This window comes from Protomyctophum parallelum (genome assembly GCF_964188405.1).
Source record: "Protomyctophum parallelum genome assembly, chromosome: 21".
NCBI lineage: Eukaryota > Metazoa > Chordata > Actinopteri > Myctophiformes > Myctophidae > Protomyctophum > Protomyctophum parallelum.
Genome location: NC_139713.1, coordinates 8,321,999 through 8,349,391, shown reverse-complemented (window position 1 = coordinate 8,349,391; position 27,393 = coordinate 8,321,999). Strand labels below are relative to the sequence as shown.

General features: G+C 44.3%; 2 protein-coding genes across 2 annotated transcripts in view; one reads left to right on the top strand and one right to left on the bottom strand.

Moving 5' to 3' along the window:
- Positions 1-411: 411 nt before the first annotated feature.
- On the bottom strand, positions 412-1,167 carry LOC310878639 (ubiquitin domain-containing protein 1-like; the record flags this gene model as incomplete). Its single annotated transcript, XM_083792994.1, has 1 exon — positions 412-1,167. The coding sequence occupies one exon, from the start codon at positions 1,165-1,167 to the stop codon at positions 412-414; it is 756 nt and encodes a 251-aa protein (XP_083649120.1).
- Positions 1,168-2,458: 1,291 nt separating this feature from the next.
- Positions 2,459-27,393, top strand: part of fnbp1b (formin binding protein 1b) — a gene marked incomplete at its 3' end in the record, with an annotated part of 109,571 nt that continues 84,636 nt past the window's right edge. Inside the window, exon 1 of the mRNA XM_083793074.1 lies at positions 2,459-2,851. Within this exon, the coding sequence (XP_083649200.1) occupies positions 2,828-2,851 (24 nt within the window). The 5' untranslated portion in view covers positions 2,459-2,827. The remainder of the gene's footprint in view (positions 2,852-27,393) is intronic.

The following is a 27,393-nucleotide window of genomic DNA, read 5'->3' as shown; positions in this document are numbered from 1 at the left end:
TTCACTATAATGACCTGGATAACGTCAGAAGCCCCCCGTGTTCACTATAATGACCTGGATAATGTCAGAGGCCCCCCCTTGTTCACTATGATGACCTGGATAACGTCAGAGGCCCCCCTGTGTTCACTATAATGACCTGGATAACGTCAGAGGCCCCCCGTGTTCACTATAATGACCTGGATAACGTCAGAGGCCCCCCTTGTTCACTATGATGACCTGGATAACGTCAGAGGCCCCCCCGTGTTCACTATGATGACCTGGATAACGTCAGAGGCCCCCCTGTGTTCACTATAATGACCTGGATAACGTCAGAGGCCCCCCTGTGTTCACTATAATGACCTGGATAACGTCAGAGGCCCCCCTGTGTTCACTATAATGACCTGGATAACGTCAGAGGCCCCCCTGTGTTCACTATGATGACCTGGATAACGTCAGAGGCCCCCCTGTGTTCACTATAATGACCTGGATAACGAAGTCCTTCTGGAACTTGGTGTCCTGCAGGCGGCTTTCATCCGTCAGCAGCTTCCCGAAGAAGTACCAGCGCTGGTGTGACACGTGGATGTCCTCTTGTGCCTGGAGCTGAGTCTTCAGCTCGCCGACGGTGTCCGTCATGCTGGCGCTCAAAAGCACGTCCTTCGCCGTCGACAGACGCACCTTAAGTTGAAACTCCTTCTTGGGTGCTACGGCGGGGCGCTTGGGGCTGTCGCTTTGGTCCTTATCTCCTGGCTCTGGGATGAGGTTGGCGGGTGGAGCCAGGCAGTAGCCAGGGATCTGGTAGCGGTTACCCAGCTCGTCGTAACAATCCGCCAGAGTCCCGCGTGGCAGCGTGATGCAGGCTCCGTCCACTATCGCCTGGGCCAGTTCCAGGTCGTTGCCCTCCAGGGCCGAGGCCGCGGCCCTCAAAGCGTCCCAGATCTCCTGGCGGCCCCCGAAGGCCGGAGCCGTGTGCCAGAACTCGTCCCGCTTGCTCCCGAGCTGAGCCTCCGACATCCGCTCGTCACCGTTCCAGTTGGGATGGATTGTGACGACCTGCTCGTTGGGGCGCCCCTTCTTCAGAGGCTCGTTACGAAATCCGCATTTCCGGAGGCCTCGCCCTCTGTTGTTCCTGGACAAGCTGTGGGCTAGCGGTGTGTATGCCCATCCTATCCTGGCCAGACATGCTCCCATGGCGAGAGCTGGATATTCTTAAAGTGTCCCAGTGGCTGTTTGTTCCCCTGTTCTCCGTGCAACATTAAAAAACGTGAGCCACTACTAGAACCTTCTAAACAGCCTTTTTTAATTCTTCACTTTGGTGTGAAGGACCGGCCGGGTAAGTGGGTGTCAAGATATGAAGGATCTGACTTATACCCTCACACTGTGTAGTGTAGACATCAAACATGATGTCAGTCTTGCCGGATATGGAGTTCCACTTGGCTCCATGACTGACCTTCACGTTTTGTTCGCAACTGGTTACTACTGCTGCTGTTCTGACATCATAGACTACATATATGAGCATGGCTGACTCGTAGTGACACGAGCATCCCGCCAAACAGGAATGTGCCTGCCATCGCGCCTATTCCAGCTTTTCACTAGAGGAGAAAAACTAACAGAATAGCACAGTCAGACTCTTTACATACTGTAACTAGAGCATGTCTGAAATAAGTGTCAGAGCTGAAATCGACATGTAAATATTAAATAAATGCTTAAACATGTAACTAGGTAGGTGTAATGTTAGAGTCCAGAGAAGTGAACCTTTCAAGCCTGTTTTCTCAACTCGCTGTTTTCTGCAAGACATTACTCTATAAGCCATATCTCCAAAACTGGTGGGTCAAACTGAACAAGCAATTTGAAGCTATGATTCCCTGCTTTCATATGACATGAAAAAACTAAAATTCAAAAAAATCCAATAGCAGTCCCTCAGTCAAATTTGGTCACATATAAGCAGTCGTAGTCTCAGAGATCACATATCATAACATATCAACACTGTGGACCTCAGAACCAGGACAAGCATCCTGCAGTAGGAAAATCAAAACACTAGATGGCACTGTTGTACAGTATTACTCTGTGTTAGCAGGACTGACGATGATGATGATTTTTGACCATTCTGAAACGAGATGATAGTTCATAACTAAAGTCAGCAGCACAGAATGAACACCATGCCATCAGCAGTCAACAGTCACATTGCAGCCGGGGACCACCCCGTGCAATGCCAAGTTGTTGAGTGGATCATGTCTATAAAAGGAACTATAGCTTTATTATACAGCCCTAAAATATATATTTTTGATTAGGCTAATTTATGGGAACATCATAATGATGTTTGAGGGAACCTTCAACCACTGAGTTCCAGAACATGACTTTCTTTGTTTTGGTAAACACAACCTACCCGCGGGGGAGGGGAGGGGGGGGGGGGGGGCATCCCCCCTGCGGAGAGAGAGAGAGAGAGAGAGAGGCAGAGAGAGAGAGGCAGAGGCAGAGAGAGAGCAGCTGTCATTTGGTTAGAGGAGGCGGGTGCCCGCGCAGCGCATAAACTACTACCCCACCGTTTGAAGATTCTGCAGCAGGCAGCTATACTGGCCATCTTGTATCAGACAGAATGAGGAGGTAAAAAAAAGGAAGATACGGACAGGTTCTTTTAATATTATATTAATATAATAGGAACCCAGATAGAAGCTATATATTCTGAAAGGCCAGACATATAGCCTATAACAAAATCTGCCGCGGTGGGTTTTATTGAAATAAATAAACCCACCCCCCCCCCACCCCCCCAAAAAGCCCCCCCTATACTCATCGGAGCTGTGGATTACTTTACTACGGGGGCTGGAGAGGAGAGTGAGACCGCTTTGGAACCATGAGTTGGGGGACAGAGCTATGGGTGAGTGTTTTAGAGCACTATATCATTATTCTAAAACCGCTTCTTCTTTTTTTTTTTTTATCTGCACTGACTGGCGCGTTTTAGAACGTATTAACGGCTCTCTGACTCACACAGTCGCAATGGCTCAAAATCACAATGCATGCATTGCTGCTGCTGCTCTGCTGCTGCACGGGGGGCTAATATATACACAACACCGTTTAACTCCGAGAGTGTAGAGAAATGCATGTCTATTTATTTGGTTATAGCTTTCAATGGCTGCATTTTTTTGTTTACTCTTCATGGGGTTAGAAAGCTTTAAATCATTAAATGAATGCCGAAGATTTGATACTGTCTCTGTGGGACTGGGGAGCATGCCTGCATGCTGCAATAATCGCGGTCGCATTTTACTCGTATAGGCTATTTGGTTCTCACGCGTGATGAATGATGAGAGATTATAGGGCTATTATCCATGTTCTCTGACTGGAGGAGGCGTAATTATACTGCTTATTAGGCTACAGCTACACATCGCTATAAAAAGAATCACGTTATTGGTGGTCTAGTTAGTAGTCAAAATGGTAGCCAAGAAGATAATATGAGCCTTCATCATCATCATGCACAGTACACACCCCCTCTCAGATATTATGTGCAGAAGAGGATGGACTGTAACGCTATAGCTTCACCATGACGTTATTGTTTGTTATGGCACAGATGTGCAGCTGGCTTCTTCTTGGAGATAGAAGTTCAACATGCAGTGTGCCAGCTTCTTCACAATGAGAGTGACGTTACGTCACTGACATGACAGCCATGGAGGCAGTTGAAGAGTTCTTTGATGTAATGTTTCTATAGTAATAATATGGGCTATTTCTTGTGTCATTTGGTATTCGTGATGTCAATTGACACAGGTGGCAATTTTAACAATTTAAACAATTCATGCTTTAGGCTAGTTAAATCAAAGTATCACATAGAAATGCTTACAATAAAAGTCCTGTATTCAAAATGTACTTGAGTAAAAGTATAACATTATTGGCATCAAAATTATACTTACTAAAAGTAGGCTACCATAAAAATAGAAGTACACATTGTTGTCCAAAGTCCCACAAGTTGTCAAATGTTTAAAATGTATATATAAAATATTTTGAAAATAGGAGATCTACAAGTTACTTTACAGTTACACCACTGCAATTTACAACACCTGACCTAGTAGTACCTATTGCAATGCAGCCCTACTTCTTTGCAACTTTGAAAAATAATAATAATATGCCTTTTAAGTAGAAAACAGTGCATATCTCCACCAGGCCTGGTTGTCTATAGCCAGGGCGTAATTAGTGCAGTTCCCAGCCTGTCGGCTTGGTGGTATTTAATGCAATGCTATGAGGTTTTTTTTGCCAAATTCATACGTCGTCATTGCAAATAGTTGACCTACAAGCTCACCATGCAAATGTGGATATGATGTGTTGTGAGCTTGGAGGTCTTATCTATTTGTGGTGTGCAATGCCATCATCCGACAAATTAAGTATTACAATGAAATTTGTGCGGGAAGACATTCATCCTGTAAATGATGCAATAACTGTTGATGTTGTGGTTGACGCAACATAGGAAATGTGTTGTGTTGACGCAACATAAGAAATGTGTTGCGTTCGAATCCCGGCTCTTCCTGTCTACATGTCGAAGTGTCCTTGGGCAAGACACTGAACCCCAAATTGCTCTTGATTACATAGAATGTAATGCACAATCTATGTAAAGCGCCTTGGATAAAGGCGCTATATAAATGCACCATTTACCTTTTTACCGATTCAGTAGAGGTTTAACTTGGGCGTCATGATATTCATCCATGAGGATATTTCTGCACTCTTTCTGTCTCCAACAACTACAACCTTTTTATGTGGCTCTCTAGTATACCATTACATCGCCAAATGATCATGATTCATTTCAGACAGCTGTCTGCTGCATGACACTAACAAACATGAGGACATCATGGAGCTTTACCCACCAAAAACAGGAAGAAGAGAATGCTAAATTGTAGCCCTTACATGCAATGCACCTTACAATAATACATTCCAATGCTATGATGTCACCAGTGGTGGAAAAAAGTACTAGTTTTAAGGAATAGAAGTACTCTGTTTGTTACAAATCAATTTAATATGTAAATGAAACATGCACTTGAGTACAAGTACAAAAGTATCGGCTTTGGTATTATAAGTATGTTTTGACGCCAATACCTTTTGTACTGTAAGTACAATTTAGAATTTCACGTGAAATAATAGTTTTAAATTGTGGTATTTCTACTTTTACTTAACTACCTACAGTATAACCACTTCCAGATAGCAGCCTTTATCAGAACAACTCCAAGAAGAGCCTGCAGTTTATTACGCCAGGCCTGCTAGATCTGACAACACGTACCAATCAATCAGCTTCACTTCTTAACCACTTAAGGCATATACATTTAGTATGTGTATTATGACTTGCATGACTAGTAGTGAAAATAGGCAGCCGATCTTTACACGCTCAAAACGTTGTCGACTATGCGACACATTGCAAGCTTGTTGTAGACCTGCTATTTTTGCTAGGCATGGCCATTATACATTTTGTTTTGGAAAATGTTTGCATATAATGTCGGGACAGCGGGGTTGAAAGGAGTTCACCTGGAACACTGTTCCATGTGCAGTGTTGATTTCCCCCTGTCCTTTCTTCAGCTTCATCAGTCATAGGTAGAGTCTGGTCTGGAGATGGTTAACCACATGAATGAATGAACCCTAGCCTTCCTATTCTGGGGTGAACTTTTTGCAGAAATAGCCAATCTACAAGCTTATTGACATGCTGCAGTCGTGTATAGAGAATCCTGGGGGACTCGTACTGTATGTACAGCATAGGCTTTAAGTGCTTTAAGTCTATAACTATCAGGCCTACCTGAGAATGTTTTATAGGCCCTGAGTGCTCGGTACAAACGTACTAGGCCTACCTGACAATGTTTTATAGGCCTTGAGCGCTTGGCCTCTGACGAGCTTGTGCAGCCTTTTGAAACAGAAAATAACGGATTGCAACCAGATGCTCCCCTTCTCCCCAGATTGGCCGAATGGAATCCAGACACTTGTTGCTTATGTTCTGGACACCAAGCTGTAATCGAGCTGTACTCCATCCATACAGTTCAACACAGGAACGCTATACTTCCCATTGGGGTCCATTTTTGCAGATACTGCAGTTAAAGGGACACTGGGAACATTTCTGTGCCGGTGGTCACAGTTTGAGAACGTAAACATCTTGTTTACTCAATTGGGAAAAACAGAAAAGTAATTAATATATCAAAGTGGTGGTTGTGGCATTCTCATATACCTTCTTCTGAGCAAGAACAGGGTAGCCTATTGTGGCCACCAGGCACACAGCAATAAGGCTTAATGTATTGCCTATAGGCTATGGTGTTTCACACCAAAAATTGCCGATTGACAACACATGACGTCACATCATGACTCCACATGACGTCACATCATGACTCCACATGACATCACATCATGACTCCACATGACATCACATCATGACTCCACATGACGTCACATCATGACTCCACATGTCGTCACATCATGACTCCACATGACGTCACATCATGACTCCACATGACGTCACATGACTCCACATGACATCACATCATGACCACATGACGTCACATCATGACTCCACATGACGTCACATCATGACTCCACATGACGTCACATCATGACTCCACATGACGTCACATCATGACCACATGACGTCACATCATGACTCCACATGACGTCACATCATGACTCCACATGACGTCACATCATGACTCCACATGACGTCACATCATGACTCCACATGACGTCACATCATGACTCCACATGACGTCACATCATGACTCCACATGACGTCACATCATGACTCCACATGACGTCACATCATGACTCCACATGACGTCACATCATGACGTCACACAATGCGTTGCGAGTCCAACACGTTGCAAGCTTTTAGATCGTCTGTTTTTTGCAGCAGTACTGCAGAAGTTAAATTATGAATGAAGTCATCGTCTTTGCTGAGAAGAGGAAAGTATGTGATATTCTTGGAAATGAGGTCTCAGCCTTTGATGAACTTCATTTGCAAGTCATCCTGTGATATTGCTCTGTTTTCCATTTCATAGTCTACTTTAATTGACTACAGCGGTGCCCGTTGGGCACTGTCTACTGTATACTTGGAACGACGCAAGTTGGAAATGCATGCTTTTATGCCCATTTATGGAGTTATTTGTCAGGCATGCCCAAATGTGGAGTCTATGCAGATGTCAGAACATTATTGTGACGTCAGAACAGGCCAGCTCCATATATGGAGATCTAGGGGTGATCAGGTGTGATCAATTGTCTAATTTGGGATTACAGATGTACATACTACACATACAGAGACGTGGTGCATTTATAGATAGATAGATAGATAGATACTGCCTTCTTATTTACCATATTTAACATGCTGAGGGGTCAGAAACACTACAGGTCACGTGGTGCGCGCATCGCGTGTTCTTCATTATCACCCAGGATGCAACGTCTGTAACTACACAGACACTATAGAACTATACAGTAGTCATGTTTGTAACTATGCACTAGTGTTTGGAACTACATGGTAATGTTAGAAACTATACTGTAATGTTTGGAACTATTACAGTAGTGTTTTCTATTCGTTGTCCAATGGCAAGTTTGTTTGGGAAATACTTCCACATTCTGGTAATTATCTATTATATAAAAATAATATATATATTAATATTCCTCATTCACATGATCTGTTATTGCTGTAAAATAATTGGGCTGATGGCGTGAGCAGAGATGATGCAACACTTTCATTGGCTATGGACTGTACTAATGCAGTCACTGAAGAAGGAAGTCGATTGTACTAAAACATGTGATTGTGGAACATGCAAAGATAATAAAGAACTGGACCTGAAAAGCCTCTCTAGAGGCCAAGTATAACTTTGGCTAAATTAGCTGTTGCTTAAATGTCACCAATTCAAACCTATACAATGTTTGACAAAGATCTTTGGGAATGAACAACTTGAACCCTATATATAGCTCTTGACCGGAGTCCCCCAGGGGTCTGTACCTGGTGGGAACAATATACACCTTATACCTAAAAAGGGAAACGGGATATTAAGTTAACCGTGTTCCCTGATGTTATGTTTCACGCACAGTCACCGGTTCATCTTTACACACGCACACACGCACACGCACACGCACACACACACACACAAATAAAATGTTTCACTTCTTTCAAGTGATTTGCGCGTGTACGACTGTATACACAGTGCATTCTTTGTCATTCTCACACTGAGACATAGCCGGTTTAGGCAGACACAGTAACATTTCATCCACACTGATGAGCCAAAATGGACAAGGTTGAGTTTCTAGTCAAAGAGCAGCAGCTGAAGGTGAGTTTGTGCACCACGTGTCATCGGCATTAGCCTCGTCAGGGCGACACTATAGGCCAAAGTGTGTCTTTATTTTTTATCTGTGACAGTGTAGAGTGTAGTCTCTCAACTCGCATCAAATTGAAGGAAAAGAGGGCACTGTTCTTACTTTAATTTTTGGCGATGGGTTTTCAGATTGGTGACAGTGTGACACTATATAGGCCTGGAACTAGCATTGACAGCGACGCGGTGGCAACTGGAGCGAGGAACGCTACGGTTGCTCTTGTAATCTTCTGTTGGCCCTTCACTGTACAGTACATGCAAGTGATGAGCAAAGGGTGACTTGATTGGAAAGGCTACATGCGAACCACTCGAAGCACATCGTCTCGATTGTGAGGCATAATTGTTAACATTCTTTCAACATGCCGCATTGCGCCACATTGTGAGCTTGTAGATTGGCTATTTTCAGTGGGTGCATGTGTTTTGTCCGACAGGCATTAGTCTGACACCCTACCCAAAACCCTAACCTAACCCTAACCTCACAGGGAAGCCACAGGTTAGTTTTAACCTGCCACACATGTCGGGAGTCACGGGTTAGTTGTAACCAGGGGCGGCAGTGGCTCAGGGGCAGCAGTGGCTCAGGGGTGGCAGTGGCCGCTTGGGAAGCGGAAGGTTCCCAGTTCGATCTCGGGGTCCCTCAGAGTTAGTGTCGAAGTGTACTTGAGCAAGACTCTGAACCCCTAATTGCTCCTGATGAGCAGGTTGGTTTCCTCCGCCATTGTGTGTATGTAAATGGGTGACTGTAATGCACAATCTGTGTAAAGAGCCTTGCATAAAGGCGCTATATAAATGTACAATTATTTTTAACCGGCTTAACGGGTTAGTTGTCGTCGGTGTTGTTTTGGTCTAATGCCTGTCGGTCATTAGTCTGTCTAACACAATCTGTGTAAAGAGCCTTGCATAAAGGCGCTATATAAATGTACAATTATTTTTAACCGGCCACGGGTTAGTTGTTGTCGACGGTGTTGTCGGTCTAATGCCTGTCGGTCATTAGTCTGTCTAACCAACGTATGCACCCATTTTCAGTGTTGAGCCAAAACTGGAGGGGGGGGGCCTAGTGTGGACCCCTTGAGTGGTCCAGGAAACTATAAGTATAGGATATATTGTAAAGTGGCAAAATAAAAACATCACTTTTTGTTCTCTTTCTTTCTCTCTTGTCCACTTATAGTGAACACATTAGACACATGCAGGGACACAGACAGGCTTGTTAAATCAAAACCTCATGGGTTTGCGCTGGTTAAGAATTGTATTGATTCATTGACGGTTGTGATATCAGAGCTAAGTTCCTGCCAGGTTTGTCTGAGCCATGCAAAGCCCACGCATCAGGCTAAACCCTGCTGTCCTGGCTGCACGGTAAAATCCTCAAGGTCCTTCCTTGCAGACTGGACGCATTTTTTGGAAAACCGGCGGAAAAACACTGCTGAAAATCCGAAAAACGCAGCAGTTGCACACTGTACAGTGACCTTTACTGTTAATGTATCCATTTGTAACAGATCCAGTCGGATGCATTTGTACCAGGGGGGAAGTGAAGCCAATAGTGTCTGAAGCCAGGAAGTAGGAAATCCTGACTTCCTGAAAGTTCATATAATGGCCTGTTGTGGCGCTGTCATTGGGCCCAAAAAAAAACCCATAGCTCCATAGAGGTCCATGTATTTGGGCCCAACTTCACCTAGACTGTATTACCTTAATAAACATGGTCATGAATACTTTCTGCTTCCAGTCACTATATTATGACATTTCTCATGTCATAATATTATTTTTGGAAAATAATGGTCCCATTTATTAAAAAAATTACCATAAAGTCGAGTATGTTCTGAGGGGCGTGCCTACCTTTACAGTCCATGATCGGGATCCACCCCCGCTCGAGTCAAAATAAAAACCAACGAAGAAGAAGAGGGGAAGTCCCGCCTCGTTGTCTGGGCCAACCAATGGCCAGCTGGGCCCAAACGGATCTAGAAAGATTTACAATTCAAGGACTGACAGGCTTCATCTTACGTCCATATCAGACCCGGAGAACGCTTTGTCCATATTCTTTTTACAGTCTATGATTTGTACACTCTCTGAGTTAAATGAACACTCCGGATTTTGCAATGTGGTTTTCGATGTTGTGGCTTCACACCCTTGCCTCGTCCCAGAATCCCCTAGATGGACCTTTGTGACCTGTCTGGATCCTAGGCTAGGATCCAGTGAAGTCACAAAGGCCCATCTATCATCATCATCATCCGTTGACCGCAGTTGATATAAAAGTCAATCTGACTCTGGTTTAACTGCCATTACTTTAGCCAGATGTTTCACTTGGAGGCCAGTGTCTCTGGCAATGGCATCTATCGTAGATATGTTAATGGACTTCTTCCTCTACTTGGGACAAGGATAAGGATCTGGGTGTTATCTCAGACTGTGGCCATGTCCAGCAAAAACAGCACATCTTTGGGGGACTGTATAGTGGAATCTGGTGCCATGTCTCCTCCATACGGTATATGTAGCCATCGACACATCCTCTTCATTTTCCATGTTTCAGAACCACAGGATACTTTAAACACAGTTTAACTCTTGGTAGCTTTGGACACTCTTGACTGCCATATTTTATGTAGCCTGTTGCAGGCTGCCCTGCAGGCTTGACCCTTTCTAAAGGAGAAAGTCCTTTCTCCTGCCTGTCATAAAGAACCCCCCCCCCCTCCCCCCCTATAGGGGTCCAGCCTGGTCCCAGAAGCCCCGGGGGGTCCAGTCTGGTGCCCTGCTGCTCACTTGACATTCAGGGCACTTCCAGGACTGAGTGAAACCCGAGCCGGCATGTTTCCTTCTGCCCAGTGTCTGTGTCAGGGGTCAGTGGTGGTTGTGTCAGACAGGGTGGGGGACGTACGGTACAGTACGGGGGGAGCCTCGCTCCTCTTGTTTACATACATACACAAATCAATCCCTGGCCACCTGCTGGCTCTCAGAGTGTTATTTATGCTACAACACCCAAATGTTCCCTTTACATCGTTTCTTTAACCCCAAGAGGGCGAAACCACGATGAATGGGTCCATTGATTTAAGTAGCAAACATACATTATACAGAGAGAGGTGGAGAAGTCACCGGGCACTGATAGTGTGTATAAATTAATCAATTATCCAGGAGTCACTGGTGTAGCAATCATTATAAATCGCAATATTGAGTGACCAATAGTACAATGTTCATGCCACAAAGCACAATGCCTTTTTTCAGAAGGAAAATAAATTTCTCTAATCTTCTAGTCTGGTGCTGTTGACCAGCACCAGACCATTCCACGTTGGAGTACAGTGAATGAAATGAAACGTGAAAAGCTCATAATTGCAATAACAAGTTTAACCCATTTTGACCTGAGATCAGATTCTAAAAATATCTTCTATATCCTGACAGTTTTCTGAAAAAGCTATGTTTCTATGTCAGTCGTTCTTCGATTTTTCAAAAATAGCAGACCTACAAGCTCGTAGCGTGCCACTCGGTGGCGCGCTATGAGCTTGTAGATCTGCTATTTTTCAATAGCATAACATAATGCTAACACCAAAAGGGTTTCCCGCCCCAAAATGGGTTAATAGTTTATGGCAAACATATTGAACATTACTTATTGTCGATAACATGCCCTATGAGAAACATCATACAGAGGAAACACGCAAGGAAGTGATATTAGTTTTATAGTAGCCTAATGCAGACAGACGGATCATTTTAACTGACTGACATGGAGAGGACACCGGACAGCACTGCATGTTGATAAGCCTTAATCTTCCCAAGACTTGGCATTACCTTCAAAGGCATGCGGACATTTCAGCAGTCTTTTTTTTCTCCTGACTCATTACTGACTCAGATATCCAAGGCACTAATCTTATCGGACGTGTCCCTTCTGTTCCGTGAAAAAGGTGTCATCATAGCTGCTTTCATGACTGTGACACACTGGCCATTATAACACTGTTACTGTATGTGAAATCCACGTCACCGGAACACCGGCTTCTTTAACTACCTGTAATCACAGTGTGATGTGGGATATGACTGTCATTTGCTAGTTGCAAGATTCTTTGTTTTGGACCAAAACAATATAAAAATAAAAATTGTGATCCTCTGGCAAACAGACAAAAGAAACAACAGGTTGAAGACTATTGTAGCTCTTGAACACACAAGCACATACGTAGGCATATGGTGTAATATAGGCTACTTCAGAGCATACCTATTTACACACACCTCGACCAATAAGGCAATCATGGAAGGAAGTCAGCCAAGTCAGTATACTGACCTGACGAAGATCTACTAAAATCGAAACGTTGTCGTTTATTCAATAAAGTAATTTCCTCCTTCCGTAGTATACCGTAGGCTACTCACACATGCACTGACTGCATACAAAAACGCACGCACACACACATCTTACTTGGAGGTTATTGTATGAGATGGCTATAGCTAGCTATCCTATTTTATTTTGCCTCGATGAGACGTCTGTCTATACATTTCTCTCTCTTTTCTTTCTCGGCAAAGGAAATGTCCTAATGATTGCATCAGTTCCAGAAACACGTCTCAGAGTTGCTGAAAGAAAGACACATTGAGGCCAACCTGTTCATTTTAACGCTCTGGGATGATGTTCAAAGCTCACAACACTAATTCAACCGTAGATAGTTTGTAATAGAGTTTAACAGTGGTTGAATAACAACTTTAAACCTGGTGACCCAATGTCACCTGTCATCATGATACACACACACATACAATATTATTTCCTCAAATCTTTAGAGATAGCAGAAGCTTAATTACTTCTGCTGACTCACGATGCAACACAATTTTTTATATTTTCTCTTTTTACGGCAAAGAATAAAACTGAGCTTAAAGGACCACTTCACCACTTTTCAACCTATCTTCATATAATAGGTTCTCACTAATAATAATCATGAAAAAATTGCAAAATTTTTGGCACTCGGTCTGTGTCTCATAGGAGGGCTGTGGGCAGTTCAGAAACCGTCTTCCAGTGATAGGTTGAAAAGTGGTGAAGTGGTCCTTTAAGTTACCGGTAATTATGTATTTGACTGTGTAACTTAGATGTTCCTGTTTTGGTGATTTCACTTCACCTGGCTAACTGGAAATCTGAAATGTCTCCCAGTTCCATATTTCTACCTTTTAACTTCCATATTCCCCCTAAACTCATAAGCCTATGGTACACTATGGTACAATTTGATTCCTCTTTTACTTGGTCTGTAGTGAGAACCGATTGCCACATAATGATCCTGTACAAAATGTCATAGATCTTCCTTTGTGATGATTACAAAATGAGTTGTTATGAAAGAAGGAAGGCCTGGTCATCATGCTAGTCTGTTAATACAGGCAGCCTTATACTCATTAACATCCTTTGGGTGTAAATGCTTAAAATGACCCCCGAAGTGTTTTTAATCCCCAACTCAGTTATGATCAGCATGCCCAGCTATCTATTCTGCACCATCAAAGCCTTTTTTTAATCTCCGCGACGACGGCACGTTTTTGACTGTTTGAAGTCGAGTGTTTACTTTTCTAAATGAAAGAGGACCGCTGATTGGTCTGGTGGGAGACATCCAGGCCCAGCGGTGTCTCGTTTGCAGTTTGCTTGTAGAGAAGCTGTCGACATTAGACTCGCAGAGGAAACGGCAGATGCAAACAGGAAGTTGTTGCAGTGGCTTTGATAGCTTCTGCTCGTTTTCAGGGGGAATCCTATTGGTCAACAGAAACGCTCTCTCTCACAAGCAATAGCAAAATCACAGTCAAATTATGATCTTTAGTATTTTTTTACCTTTTATCATGTCAATAAAAAGAAAGGCTTTTGCACACCTACAGATGACAGGTGCGTAAGAGAGGGTACGGTGCCCAAAATTGAAATAGGAACAAACGCCCGCACACTGTCTGTCTTCAAAGGCAGTGACCAACTTCTAACGGCAAATTAAACAAATCAATTGTAAAAAAAATTGATTATCTTTTGGCAATTAACTAACATCAAACAGAAGAAGAGAGACATGCACAATTGCACATGCAACTTATATTACGAAATAGGTCTATTGTAATATCTTTTAAATGGATAATTTGGATTTCTGCTGGAGAGAATTGTTACGCTCTGTGAACTGCGTGTTTAAAGATGACCTTTATTTATAGCTGTATGATGTTTAGTTTCCACGGTGATTCCATAGCTTCATAAAACACAGTAATGTGATTGGTCCCATTTCGCCTGTATTCTCAGTCTCTCTACTGGATCATTCCTCACCGATGAGGTCATTACCTGGCGGCGTGTCTGAGGCCTTCAAGCGTGGCGTGCGGAGAATGGGTTTTTATTGTTTCAGTCATTTCTAAAGAGCTTGCATAATGATACACAGAACTCCTCTGGATCAGTTTAAAACGTAGCCTGGCCCAGCCTGTAGGAGTTCTGGTCCAGAGGGGCGGGTGCCGGTCTGAAACTGGCGGTGGATTCTATTGGTTCGCCGATCTGAGCGCCCGCCCCTGCCCCCCCCCCCCCCCCCCCCCCCTAATGTGTGTCTGCATTTCAAAAAGCAACCATTAGTAATAATAGTTTGGTAGAGGCACTAAATGAGCACTTTTTGATTGTGATTTGTGTTCAATAATGAGACCCAGTTAGAGCCTGCACCCCTTGCCTATTTTAAGGCTTCCCATTTTTTGATGGCTTTCGCACGTGACGTCATTTGAGAGCCAAGTCGTAAATGTTTTCTTTAAGCAGCCCCCCCCCCCCCAGTGAAACCTCCCACAAGCCGAGCCCTATCTTGCGTTGCCACTGTTTAGTTCTATTTGAACACCTGCGCTCTCATGCCTGCTTAAGCGGCTGCTATTTTTGTCGAATGTTCGCCTCAGAATTGGGGACGCTAGTGGTTAATAATTGCTGAGCCACATGAAGCCTGCTAATCACCCTAGACTGTGCTAATGGACTGATGTGGCTGGATTCATTTCACTGACAACCATCACATCCTAGTCTTCAGTCATCCATAGCCACGCAATAAGATTACATTTACAAAGAGGCTTACTGTACTAGCAAAGCGTTTTGTCTCAATGTCCCTCCTTGCTCACCGATTGACCAAGCTGTCTTTTTCATGCCTTCCAGCATGTTTATCAACAACTTAAACCCTATGTACCTTAACCCCGGGATGGCCAAGGGTCTGGTATCGGGTCCCCCCGATCCTCCTTTAGTCCCTCTACATCTTATCTCCTCGCCGGAATTACCAACCTACAAGCTCACAACGTGTTGCAGCAGGACCCGTTGCAAGCTTGTAGATCGGCTGTTTTTGCCGAATGTGCACCTTCATTTTCAGCATTATGACCATTGCTATAGGATGCTAGGGTTCTATAGGATGCTAGGGTTCATTGCTATAGGATGCTAGGGTTCATTGCTATAGGATGCTAGGGTTCATTGCTATAGGATGCTAGGGTTCATTGCTATAGGATGCTAGGTTTCATTGCTATAGGATGCTAGGGTTCATTGCTATAGAATGCTAGGGTTCATTGCTATAGGATGCTAGGGTTCTTGGTCTTCATTATGCCGTATATCTTATAGCAGTGGTTCACAAACTTTTTCACGTCAAGGACCCCCAAACTGACACTCATTAGCCCGCGGGCCCCCATTCGAAAAGATTTGCCAGGGGCCCCCATAAGAGAAGATTTTTACGGCTCTAGCAGTGATTCTCCACCCGTTTAATTTCAAGGACCCCCAGTTTAACATGCATTCGTCTACGGACCTCCATTTTATGGCATTTCTATCTGTGGGACCCCCGATTTATATTGTAAAATCAATGTTAACTTTACTCTGAGACTGTACAAATGGAACCAAATGGACCTGTTTGGTTCAATTTATACACTCTCAGAGTTACAGACCCATAACGATCCATTTGGTTCCAAACTATCATTTAGCTTGGGACCCCCTGGAACTCCCTCAAGGACCCCTGGGGGTCCCCGGACCCCACTTTGGGATCCACTGTCATAATAAGGACCATACTTTAGATTCCTACCACTAACAGAAACGTTAACCCAACGTTTCTCCATAATTCCAGAGCATGTGTTACATAAGAATTAAAGAGCATTATCTTCTTTAAAAGAACAAAAACAACCTCGGGCAGAACAATGGGTAATGTGTGTGCTTGCTGGCCCAGAATGGAGTGTAATCCTGGAGGTGTTTTATTGGGTGGTAGGGCTAGTTAGTGGGGTAAAGAGTTCTAATCGCAGTGTAATCAGATTAATGGCATTATCAGACCGAGGCATGCAAGCTTGCAGGACACGTTCAAACAGGAGAGTTGCTGCTACTAGTACTGAAGGTTGATGGCCGCGATTTGTCTTTCCAATTGATTTTGTGTCCCTTTTTGTTTTTAATCGATCTCCGTGAATTGAATGCGTGAGTTGGGAAGCAAAAAGTGTGTGCAGCTGGAGTTGAATGTGTGTTTGAGTTTATAAGGCATTGAGAGGTTTCCGTTTGAATGCCCTGCGTTGACTGGATTACGTTATTTTCTAAACCCAAAGCTGGACACTTTATTTCTTGATCAAGACAACTTCTGAATCTTCTGGAATTTGGACTAACTTCTGGCTTCACCGAATAGTCTCATGAGGACCGTGGCCATGTTGAGTAGACGAAGTGAGTTCTATGTTTTCCTGGAGAGCCTTCGTTCCTCCGTGAAAACACAGCCCTTATCACAGGGTGATAAAGATGAGCACCAGCTCGCTGGAGCTGAGGAATACATGCACTCAGCCCTGCATATGAAGATGGACACTGCTGTGAGTGGTCAAGTTTTTATTTTATTCATTTGTTTAAAAAGGGGTTTCCCCCACCCCACCCTCCCACCCCACAGGTTGAACAGCACTGCTGTAATTGGACAAATAAGGAGCATACCGTAGTAGTAGCCCTCATTTTAGGATTACTATGTTATCAGTGGTGTACTGTACTGTACTGTACTGTACTGTACTGTACTGTACTGTACTGTACTGTACTGTACTGTACTGTACTGTACTGTACTGTACTGTACTTATAATTTTGAGCAACTTAGTTTTTAAAAACTATTTCCAACTTTCAGTAAAATCAAAGAAAATCACACCAGTGTGAACTGAGCATGCGTGCGTGTGCGCATGCCGTGCCGTGTGTGTGCGTGTGTGCATGATAATCGATCATGTCAACAGTGCTCAACAGCGGTGTACTGCCATGGGCTGACTAGCCTGAGCTAACGTTTTAGGTTTCTGGTCTAGAGGGGCGGGTCGCGGCTGAGATTTGCGCACGCCCTGATTGGATCTCATCGATCTGTCCGTCACCCCCGGCCCCTCCTCTCCCCCCTAGTGCAGCGCTACGTCACATCATTTGGAGCGACGCCCACCCAGAAGGATTGACTCCCACTTTTAGACCAGAGCGGCCAATGCGTTCCTCCAGGCTTTCAATTTTTGCACCAACAAAAATGAAAGCCTGGTACCGAGGCTATGGGCTAACTAAATGAAAAGCTGCTGCAACACAGCCTGAGATCAGTTACTGTCAGTGGTGTACAGTTACATTTTACTAATGTAACATTCTAACAGAGGCCTTTCACTTGTAACCGAGTACTTCTATATTGTGGTATTGCTACTGGTGTTAGCATTATGTTATGCTTTAGCTATTGAAAAATAGCAGATCTACAAGCTCATAGCGTGCCACTTGTAGGTCTGCTATTTTTGAAAAATCGACTGACATAGAAACATAGCTTTTTCAGAAAACTGTCAGGATGTAGAAGACATTTTTAGAATCTGATCTCAGGTCGAAATGGGTTAAGTAAAATATGTCTTAGTACTTCTTCCAACACTGGTTTCGGTTAGAAATCCTGAAACTATAGGGCAAAGGTCAGGGCTTCAATGTCATGAATGAGTCGACCAGCCTTCTTCCAGTTACTGTGACTCAATACCAGTTTCCTGTTGCTCAACCTCTGTGAGTGTGAACAATGTACGGGTGATTTATAGTCGTGCGCCATGTCGAAAATAGCAGATCGACGCGCTGTGTGTGAGCTTGTAGATCGGCTAGTTTCAGTTTGAACCCATTTAGACCTGATGAGGACGATTCTACAAAAGTATTCTAAATCATGACAGTTTTCTGAAAGACCTGCTGTATGTTTCTATGTCAGTGGTACTCAAACATTTTCAATGTCAAGGACCCCCCCCAAAATATATGTAATTTGCCACCGACCCTCATCTGAAAATATGTTGTTCCAGGGACCTCCCAGAAGCAAAGATTTGAGTTAAAAACGTTTGCTCTGAAAGAACATAATAATCAAAGATTTGTGCCACATTTTCGCAAAGCTCATAGCTTGTAGAGCTTGTAGATCTGCTATTTTTCAATAGCTATAAAAGTATAACATAATGCTTAAACACCAAAAGGGGTTCCCGTCCAGAATGGATTAAGACGAGCTGCCGTCACACTATAGTAAATGTTATTAATGTTCTGATGTCTTTCATTGAGAAAATATGTCTATATAAAATGCATGTACTGTTACTGTACATGCTGGTGGTGGTGCATGTGAACTGCAGAATGCTACATGTGTCTGTACGCCAACACGAACATTTCTTAGCAGCTGTGGTGGGTTTTCTATAAATAGCCGCATGCCATGGCATACAAACAAGTGCACATTAAGGTCATGCACACGCTGCCCCAAACGGCAATTCATATGGCAAGACAAGAATGTGTTTGTGTGTGTGTGTGCACAGCACAGTCACGTGAGCGTGCGTGCGTGCATGCATGGGTGCATGCATGTGTAAATTGTAAATGGTGCATTTATATTTCATTTAATGTAGCGCCTTTCTCCAAAGCACGTACATGAATTCAGACACCGGCGGTGGTGGAGGAAGGAAGCCATGAAAGGCACCAACAACATGCTCATCGGTAGCAGTTATAGGGTTTCGGTGCATGTCTTGCTCAAGGACACTTCGACACACGGCCAGGAGGAACAGGGGATTGCACCCCCCTCCCCCTGTGGGTCGGTCTGTCCGTCCGTCTGTTGGTGTGTGTGTGTTGAGTGTTGACAGAGAGCCGTATAGGGCTAATTGTTCTGCGGCCTGCCTCACTTATATAAGACTTTATATAATTATAAAGTGAGAAACATTTTGTGTGTGACTCTCTAATCCCTGTTGTTTTAGTCTGGCAGCCTTCTCCTTCTCGGCGTGTTGTCGTGCAGATTTATCGCCACCTGCTTGCATCGCTGCTCTTTTTCAGTTCACACAGGAAACCCAGACCGAGATGTCGATCTGACTCGTAAACAAGTCTTGACCATAAAACAGAAATATTTCACATTGTCAACGCTTTTGTTTTCACTCTGCTCTACTCCAATATCCAGAGTTTATACACAGGATGACTCACAGATGTCTTGAAATTATCGCCCCTTCCTGAACAAACTTTTTATTTTATTTATTTTTTTATAGCCATTTTAGGTATTTTGTGAGTACAACCCAGGGGGGCAGTCAGACAGATATTTTGTGAAGCCACAAGGAAATCGGGATTTCCTGAAATGTCATATAATGGCCTGTTGTGGCGCTGTCATTGGGCCCAAAAAAACCCATAGCCCCATAGAAGTCCATGTATTTGGGCCCAACTTCACCTAGACTGTATTACCTTAATAAACATGGTCATGAATACTTTCTGCTTCCAGTCACTAGTTTAAAGTCTAATTTCTAATGTCATCATATTCTTTTTGGAAAATTATGGTCCCATTTATTAAAAAAATGACCGTATGTTCTGAGGGGCGTGGCTACCGTTACAGTCTATGATCGGGATTCCCCACCCACTCGAGTCAAAATAAAAACCAACTAAGAAGAAGGGGGGAAGTCCCGCCTCGTTGTCTGGGCCAGCCAATGGGCCAGCTGGGCCCAAACGGATCTAGAAAGATGGCGATGTACAATTCAAGGACTGACGGGCTTCATTTTACGTTCATGTTAGACCCGGGGAATGCTTTGTCCATATTTGTTACAGTCTATGGTACAACCCCAGACCCATTTTGGGGCGGGAACCCCTTTTGGTGTTAGCATTGTGTTATGCTTTAGCTTTTGAAAAATAGCAGATCTACAAGCTCATAGCGCGCCACCGAGTGGCACGCTATGAGCTTGTAGGTCTGCCATTTTTGAAGAATCGAAAAGAACGACTGACATAGAAACATAGCTTTTTCAGAAAACTGTCAGGATGTAGAAGACCTTTTTTTAATCTGATCTCAGGTCAAAATGGGTTAGCCCGTTCAGTCCGGGAAAAGATTGGGGTCCGTAGCCATATATATATAAACATTCGGGGGTCCTTAGCACGAAACAGGGTTGAGAACTGATTGCTTTAGAAGGCATTGGTAGAATGGACCTCTGTAGGTCTTCATGGGTTCAGAATCTTCAGATAGGAAGTGTCTCAAGTAGCCAGACTACAGTATGTATGACCCAAAGCATTTGGAGATTGTGGGAGGCAACGGTCTGGTCACGTCACGTGAGACTAGGAACTATCCAGTATATTCTTTGGAACTATACAGTAGTGTTTGGAACTACTGTATCTACAGTATAGTGTTTGGAACTATAGGATGGCAAGAGTTACTGATGGCAAAGTGCTACTTTTGCAAGTTGCCTTTAGTCAACAAATTATGCTTTGTTTACAACAGAAGTCTATATGGGAGTGTTGTAACTCTCTCTCTCTCTCTCTCTCTCAATGTCTCTGGTCTGTAGTGAAAGGGGGAGTGTGGGAGGGACAGAGACAGAGGATAGTGTTTATTGAGTGTGTGACAGTTGGGACATGCCTTCCCAATTCCCACTGGGGCTACACAACAGTCCAAACCAAAAAAATTGCAACATTGACTAAACACAATATGTGGGAGTTTAGAATCAAACTTGGCACCGTCCGTCAGTGCTCAGACTGGCCAGCTCCCCATGCAGTGCATGGGCTCCATTCCTGGCAAGCGGTGCCTCTGGCCTGACAGGGAGGGAGCTCCAACAAACACAGTTTGCCAGCTGGTGTGTGTGTGTGTGTGTGTGTGTGTGTGTGTGTGTGTGTGTGTGTGTGTGTGTGTGTGTGTGTGTGTGTGTGTGTGTGTGTGTGTGTGTGTGTGTGTGTGTGTGTGTGTGTGTGTGTGTGTGTGTGTGTGTGTGTGTGTGTGTGTGTGTGTGTGTGTGTGTGTGTGTGTGTGTGTGTGTGTGTGTGTGTGTGTGTGTGTGTGTGTGTGTGTGTGTGTGTGTGTGTGTGTGTGTGTGTGTGTGTGTGTGTGTGTGTGTGTGTGTGTGTGTGTGTGTGTGTGTGTGTGTGTGTGTGTGTGTGTGTGTGTGTGTGTGTGTGCGTGCGTGCGTGCGTGCGTGCGTGCGTGCGTGCGTGTGTGTAGGGCATTGTTGTGTTCTTGTTGCCGCACAAGCAACACTGGGCAGGGATAGGAGGGAGGAACTGGGAGGGAGAGATAGCGTGAAAAACTGCTGCACAAATTGCTAAGCTCTGCATAACATGTTAAGCCGTATACAGTATATACTGTAGGAGTGAAACGCCTCCTCGCTGTCATGTTGACGAAAAGCAGCTGGTGACTCAATTCAATTCACTGACTCCAGGTGTCAGGGGAGGCCTGGTGGCCTGGTCTATACCAGTGGTTTTCAACCGGTGGTCCGGGGACCACCAGTGGTCCTTGAGGAGGTTCCAGGTGGTCCGGGGACCACCAGTGGTCCTTGAGGAGGTTCCAGGTGGTCCGGAGACCACCAGTGGTCCTTGAGGAGGTTCCAGGTGGTCCGGGGACCACCAGTGGTCCTTGAGGAGGTTCCAGGTGGTCCGGGGACCACCAGTGGTCCTTGAGGAGGTTCCAGGTGGTCCGGGGACCACCAGTGGTCCTTGAGGAGGTTCCAGGTGGTCCGGAGACCACCAGTGGTCCTTGAGGAGGTTCCAGGTGGTCCGGGGACCACCAGTGGTCCTTGAGGAGGTTCCAGGTGGTCCGGGGACCACCAGTGGTCCTTGAGGAGGTTCCAGGTGGTCCGGGGACCACCAGTGGTCCTTGAGGAGGTTCCAGGAGGTTTCCCTGCAGAGAAATGGAGAGGTGGTAACCAAATGGACCCTTGTTAGATCTTTAACTCTTGAGAGTGTAAAATGAAACCAAATTAACCCATACAGGTGCATTTGGTTTCATTTTACGATCTCAGGAGTTAAAGTTAAACATCTGCATTACTTAATTACCAAGAAGTCTACACAATTTAGAGAATGTAGATTTCTTTTTGTTTGCCTGTTACAGCATGGCATTGTGTCCAAAATCTTATCCAACGATAACCAAATATTGTTTAGTTTTGGATCTGAGAGGCTAAATCTCATCAAATGGTGGATCCGTGGCTCAAATGCTGAATAAATAATGGGCCTTGATATGAAAAAGGTGTAAAACCTCTGGAGTATACCTTCCACGACTGTAACACGATTGTTAGCCCGGGCACAGGTTATCTTCTCCTCATCTCAAAATGTGATCCAAACGTTTATATCATGGCATCGTATCGTAAGCTGGTGAATACTTTTTTTTTTCTATAGATGAGCCTCATCCCCATAACTCTTTTATTTAGCAATATTGAACAATACATCACAATAATATATGTAAGCTTAAAACCCATTTTGGGCAGGAACCCCTTTTGGTGTTAGCATTATGTTATGCTTTAGATATTGAAAAATACCAGATCTAGAAGCTTGTAGGTCTGCTATTTTTGGAAAGTCGAAGAACGACTGACACAGAAACATAGCTTTTTCAGAAAACTGACATTTTTTTAATCTGATCTCAGGTCAAAATGGGTTCATCCAGAATAAACCGGTAACCCAAAATCATATGCTAGCAGCTGCAGACGACGTCCTGGACCACATGCTTTGACGCATTTGTGACACATTTTACGTCATATCTTATTTTGCGGACGTGACTCAAACTGGAACAAACGCTGGAGAAAGGGCAGAAAGGGGCGGCTCGGGGCCTCTCTGAGTGATCCGAGGTAACGGTGATTTAGACGCAGGGGGTTGAACGGGCATTTAAGTCTTCTTTGACTTTTACGGCACAAATTAAAACGTTTGTGGGAGAGACTCACTGGTTCAGCACAATGCTGCTCAATGTGTGTGTGTGTGTGTGTGTGTGTGTGTGTGTGTGTGTGTGTGTGTGTGTGTGCGTGTGTGTGTGTGTGTGTGTGTGTGTGTGTGTGTGTGTGTGTGTGTGTGTGCGCGCGCGCGTGCGCGTGCACTACAATACGAAACGGGAACATCCAGTGAGAGCCGCTGGACTGCACTTATAGAACTACTGTGTTCACTTGCATTGAACTCATTTTCCCAGAAGCCCTAGCAACTCAGAGCATAGCTTGATTTCCGGTTTCGTCATAACGCGACAGCCTCGTCACCGTGGGTCCGCGACAAATCCGCTCTTTCTTTTTAATTATTAAAAAAACGGCGAATTAAACACATTAAACACAAATAGCGGGTTTAGCATATTACGCAGCACTGACACATGGATTAAATAGCGGGGAACACGGGTTACGCAGTAGAACTGAAAGTGAAAAAAAATAAACATAAAAACCAACATGAAAAAAGAATCGTGATAACATTGTGGATCGTGATATCGTGATATAATATCCTTCCATATCGCCCACCCCGCCCTAGCGCTCGCGCCCGTGCGTGCGTGTGTGTGGTGTCCACTGTCTGTCCATTAGTTTACTGTCCATTTTCCTGGGACTGCTCTCTGGCACGTGGAGGACAGCTACAGTGGGGGCCTTATGGAAGCATTGTTCTGCACCAACGTTGTCGGACAAAGACTTGTGTGTGTCCAGAAGAAGGTTCGGCATCTACCCCCCCCCCCAAATATTTGTCCTTGTGGTCAGACGCCCACTTCTGTGAGGCACACTGAAGAAATGCATTGACCGACTCGGTCTTCTCCGACTCCTCTCTGATGTTCTGGTCATTGAGGGACACAGAAGTATACTCACATTTCTTTACTTGATTTTAAGTAGCGATATGTTGAAATACTCTGTTAAAAGATAAGTTCTGTATTCATGCATTTACTCAAACAAAGGCATCAAAATATAATACTTAAAGTACCAAAAGTAAAAGTAGGCATTGTGCAGAATGTCTCATTTCACGTTCACGAGGTTTTCAAAATGTGTCAAAAATCGTGAAACGCATCGCGATGCGGCCCATTGTGATCTTGTAGATCGGCTATATTTCAATAGACTTGTCGAAAACAGGGCTTAATTGGTTAATGTATTGTTTAGTGATAGTTAATTATCCTCCAATGGAGTAAAAAGTACAAGAGTTGCCAGTGGACATCATTATACTCAGGAGTAAAAGTACCTCAAAACTGTACTCAAGTACAGTCCATAATTGAACAAATGCCACTGGTTGTGCTAGCAGGAATTAAATGGTTGCTAAGAGAACAACCGCATGGGATAGACATTAGCTGAACCATGCTTTTTTTGGAGTAGTAGTTTAAGTCCAGTTGATTCATGCATTTTCTTTTCTTCTAATTCCGTGTGCAATAAATTTGTATTAACGGACTGGGTGAGACTGGGAGGCCGGGGGGTTGAGTCATACCAAAGAGTCTAAATATGGTGCCAGTGCCCCCGGCTCCGGGCTTGGCACTCACTCGGCATCAAGGGTTGCACTGGGGGTAAGTCCCTGTTCCCTGTTACCCCCCTGGCATGTAGTCTGTAACAGGGACAGACTACATGCCAGGGGGGTACATCATATGACACACTAGCCTCACGTCCAGGGGGTGTTCTACTGCTCTTGTACATAATAAAGCTGCTTCATGGCTCGGGAACGGTTTGTTCCAGCAGGGGCTAGAGTTCTCAAATTCTGCCCGAATCGGACCATACCCGTCTTTCTGGCCGGGCCGGGTCCAAAATGTATGCTAAGCTAATTAGCCTTTTGTGTTCCGTGAAAAAAACAAACAAAATCTACTACCCCCAAAAAAGAATGTGAAAATCGGCGAAACTGGCCGTTATCTCCGGAAGGGGAAGGTTTAATCTGTTCAGTTCATGTTGGATGCGTGACTTTGAGGACATTGAGGACATTAAGCGCATATTGACACCTTTTCGGGTTTTCTGACCTAAAAGTATGGTAATTGGTAATATGGTAAAAAATGATACTTATAATAAATAAATGCCCCAAACATATTTGAGTGAACATGTGGGGGCAAGATTCTTAACCACTTGAACCCTATATATTCCCCAGGGGGAGAGGGGGGGGGATCTATACTTAAGTTGCGCCCACTTGTGGTTCGTCTACTTTCAGCAAACATCTGCCGAATGTGACGATGGGTTTCATGCGGTCAAGTGGACAAAAGAAGAGAAAGGGAGTGACTCAGACAATAGCCTCCATAGTCCGTGTGTAGTTTGACAGCCATTGTCCTCCTCCTCCTCACTCCAGCAGCCAGTTGGAACATCTGCTCAGGCCTGCTGTGTGTGTGGCTATACTTTCAACCACCTCTCTGGCATCTGCTCTGCTCTCCTCTTCTCTTCTGGACAGCTTTCCTGTCAGAGGGATAATCTTAAAGCCTTCTTTTGCTTTTGTTTCGGAAGACTTATCACTTTCAGACTATGATCCATGTTTTTTGGCAGCATCCCTTATTATCACGGTACCGCATGTGCGGTGTTCAGTGTGCACGTATTGTTGCGTGTTGCATGCAAAGTCTGCATACTACCTATTTTAGTACCTAATTACAGATTTATTTCTTTTCAAAATGTGCAAAAATTTAGTTTTCCCATATGAGCTTGTAATTGTCTATTTTGCCTATTCATTGTACAACAATGTTTACGCTGTAGAAAAACATAATAATCTTCCTATTCATTCCCCTGAAACAACCATGAAAAAAAAGGAAACGTATTTTACTGTCATATTCCTTTCTTTGTGTGCTGCTCAAAGCAGTAAAGTGACTTGTGCAGGCTAGGTATACTGTCTGTAATACAGCGAAGGCCGTCTCAGGATGATCATGCCTGTTCTTTGAGGGCTACAATAAACATTCCTGTGATGTCATGCGTCTAGCGATGCTGCTGCTTTGAAGTGTGTTGTTCGGCTATCGGCTCGTCGCTTACAGTTACAACACCTTACAGTTACAACACTTTACAGTTACAACCCACCATTTCAGAAACAAGGATGGCACTTAGCAGGAAGTCTTTGAGTCTGGCACCCGACAAGAACCCCATTAAACAGTACACTAGTCTGGATGCTATCGGTTTGTTTCATTATAACGTCTGTTGTTGCCTTTCATGTCCCAATGAGAGGTGTCCTTGACGTGACGTCACCAGCACAAGTAGTTGATGTATATAGCATCACAATCATTCTAACCACTTTATCCAATTATATGTTGGCTATTCAAAAAATAGCTCTTCTTTGTGAGCAGTGTGCAAATAGACATGCAGGTGAGGAGATGGAAAGTCCATCTAACTAACAAACATGACAGACACACATGCAGTGTCACCAGACATGATGATGTTGTCAGAACTGCGTTGTTGTTGTTGAATCAGCTGCTTCGAATCTGCAGTCGATCCTTCAACGTGGATGTTAAAAACCCATTCTGACCGGGCACCCATTTTGGTGTTGGCATCATGTTATGCTTTAGCTATTGAAAAATAGCAGATCTACAAGCTCATATCGCGCCACCGAGTGGCGCGATACGAGCTTGTAGGTCTGCTATTTTTGAAAAAAATCGAAGAACGACTGACATTTTTAGAATCTGATCTCAGGTCAGAATGGGTTCATCAGGACCAGTGTGTGTCCGGCGGAAACCTCGTATGAATCTGATCTCAGGTCAGAATGGGTTAAGGTGTGATTGGTGCTGGAAGTAGGACGAGTTATTCTGTGCACCCGTGTTGCATAATAGAGCCAATTAATCTGAGTCGATGGCCGAGTGCGAGTTGGATGTCAAATTGAAAGAATGAGAAGCAGGGGGGGTTTGGTGACATGGAGGTCAAACACGCGCCCACCAGCAGCGCCACAGGCCTGTGTTCTGTTCCCATGATGCAGCACCGCTGCTTACCCAACAGAACCTTTCAGTGTTCATGAGTGGGAGGGCGTCGGGGGAAATGCGTCCTTTCCTTTACCGCTGAACCAGTGATCCCTACAGGTTTGATCCCGGGGGGGGGGGGGGGGGGGGGGTGGGATATAGTGTGAACCTCTGCATGTCCATGTAAATAATAATAG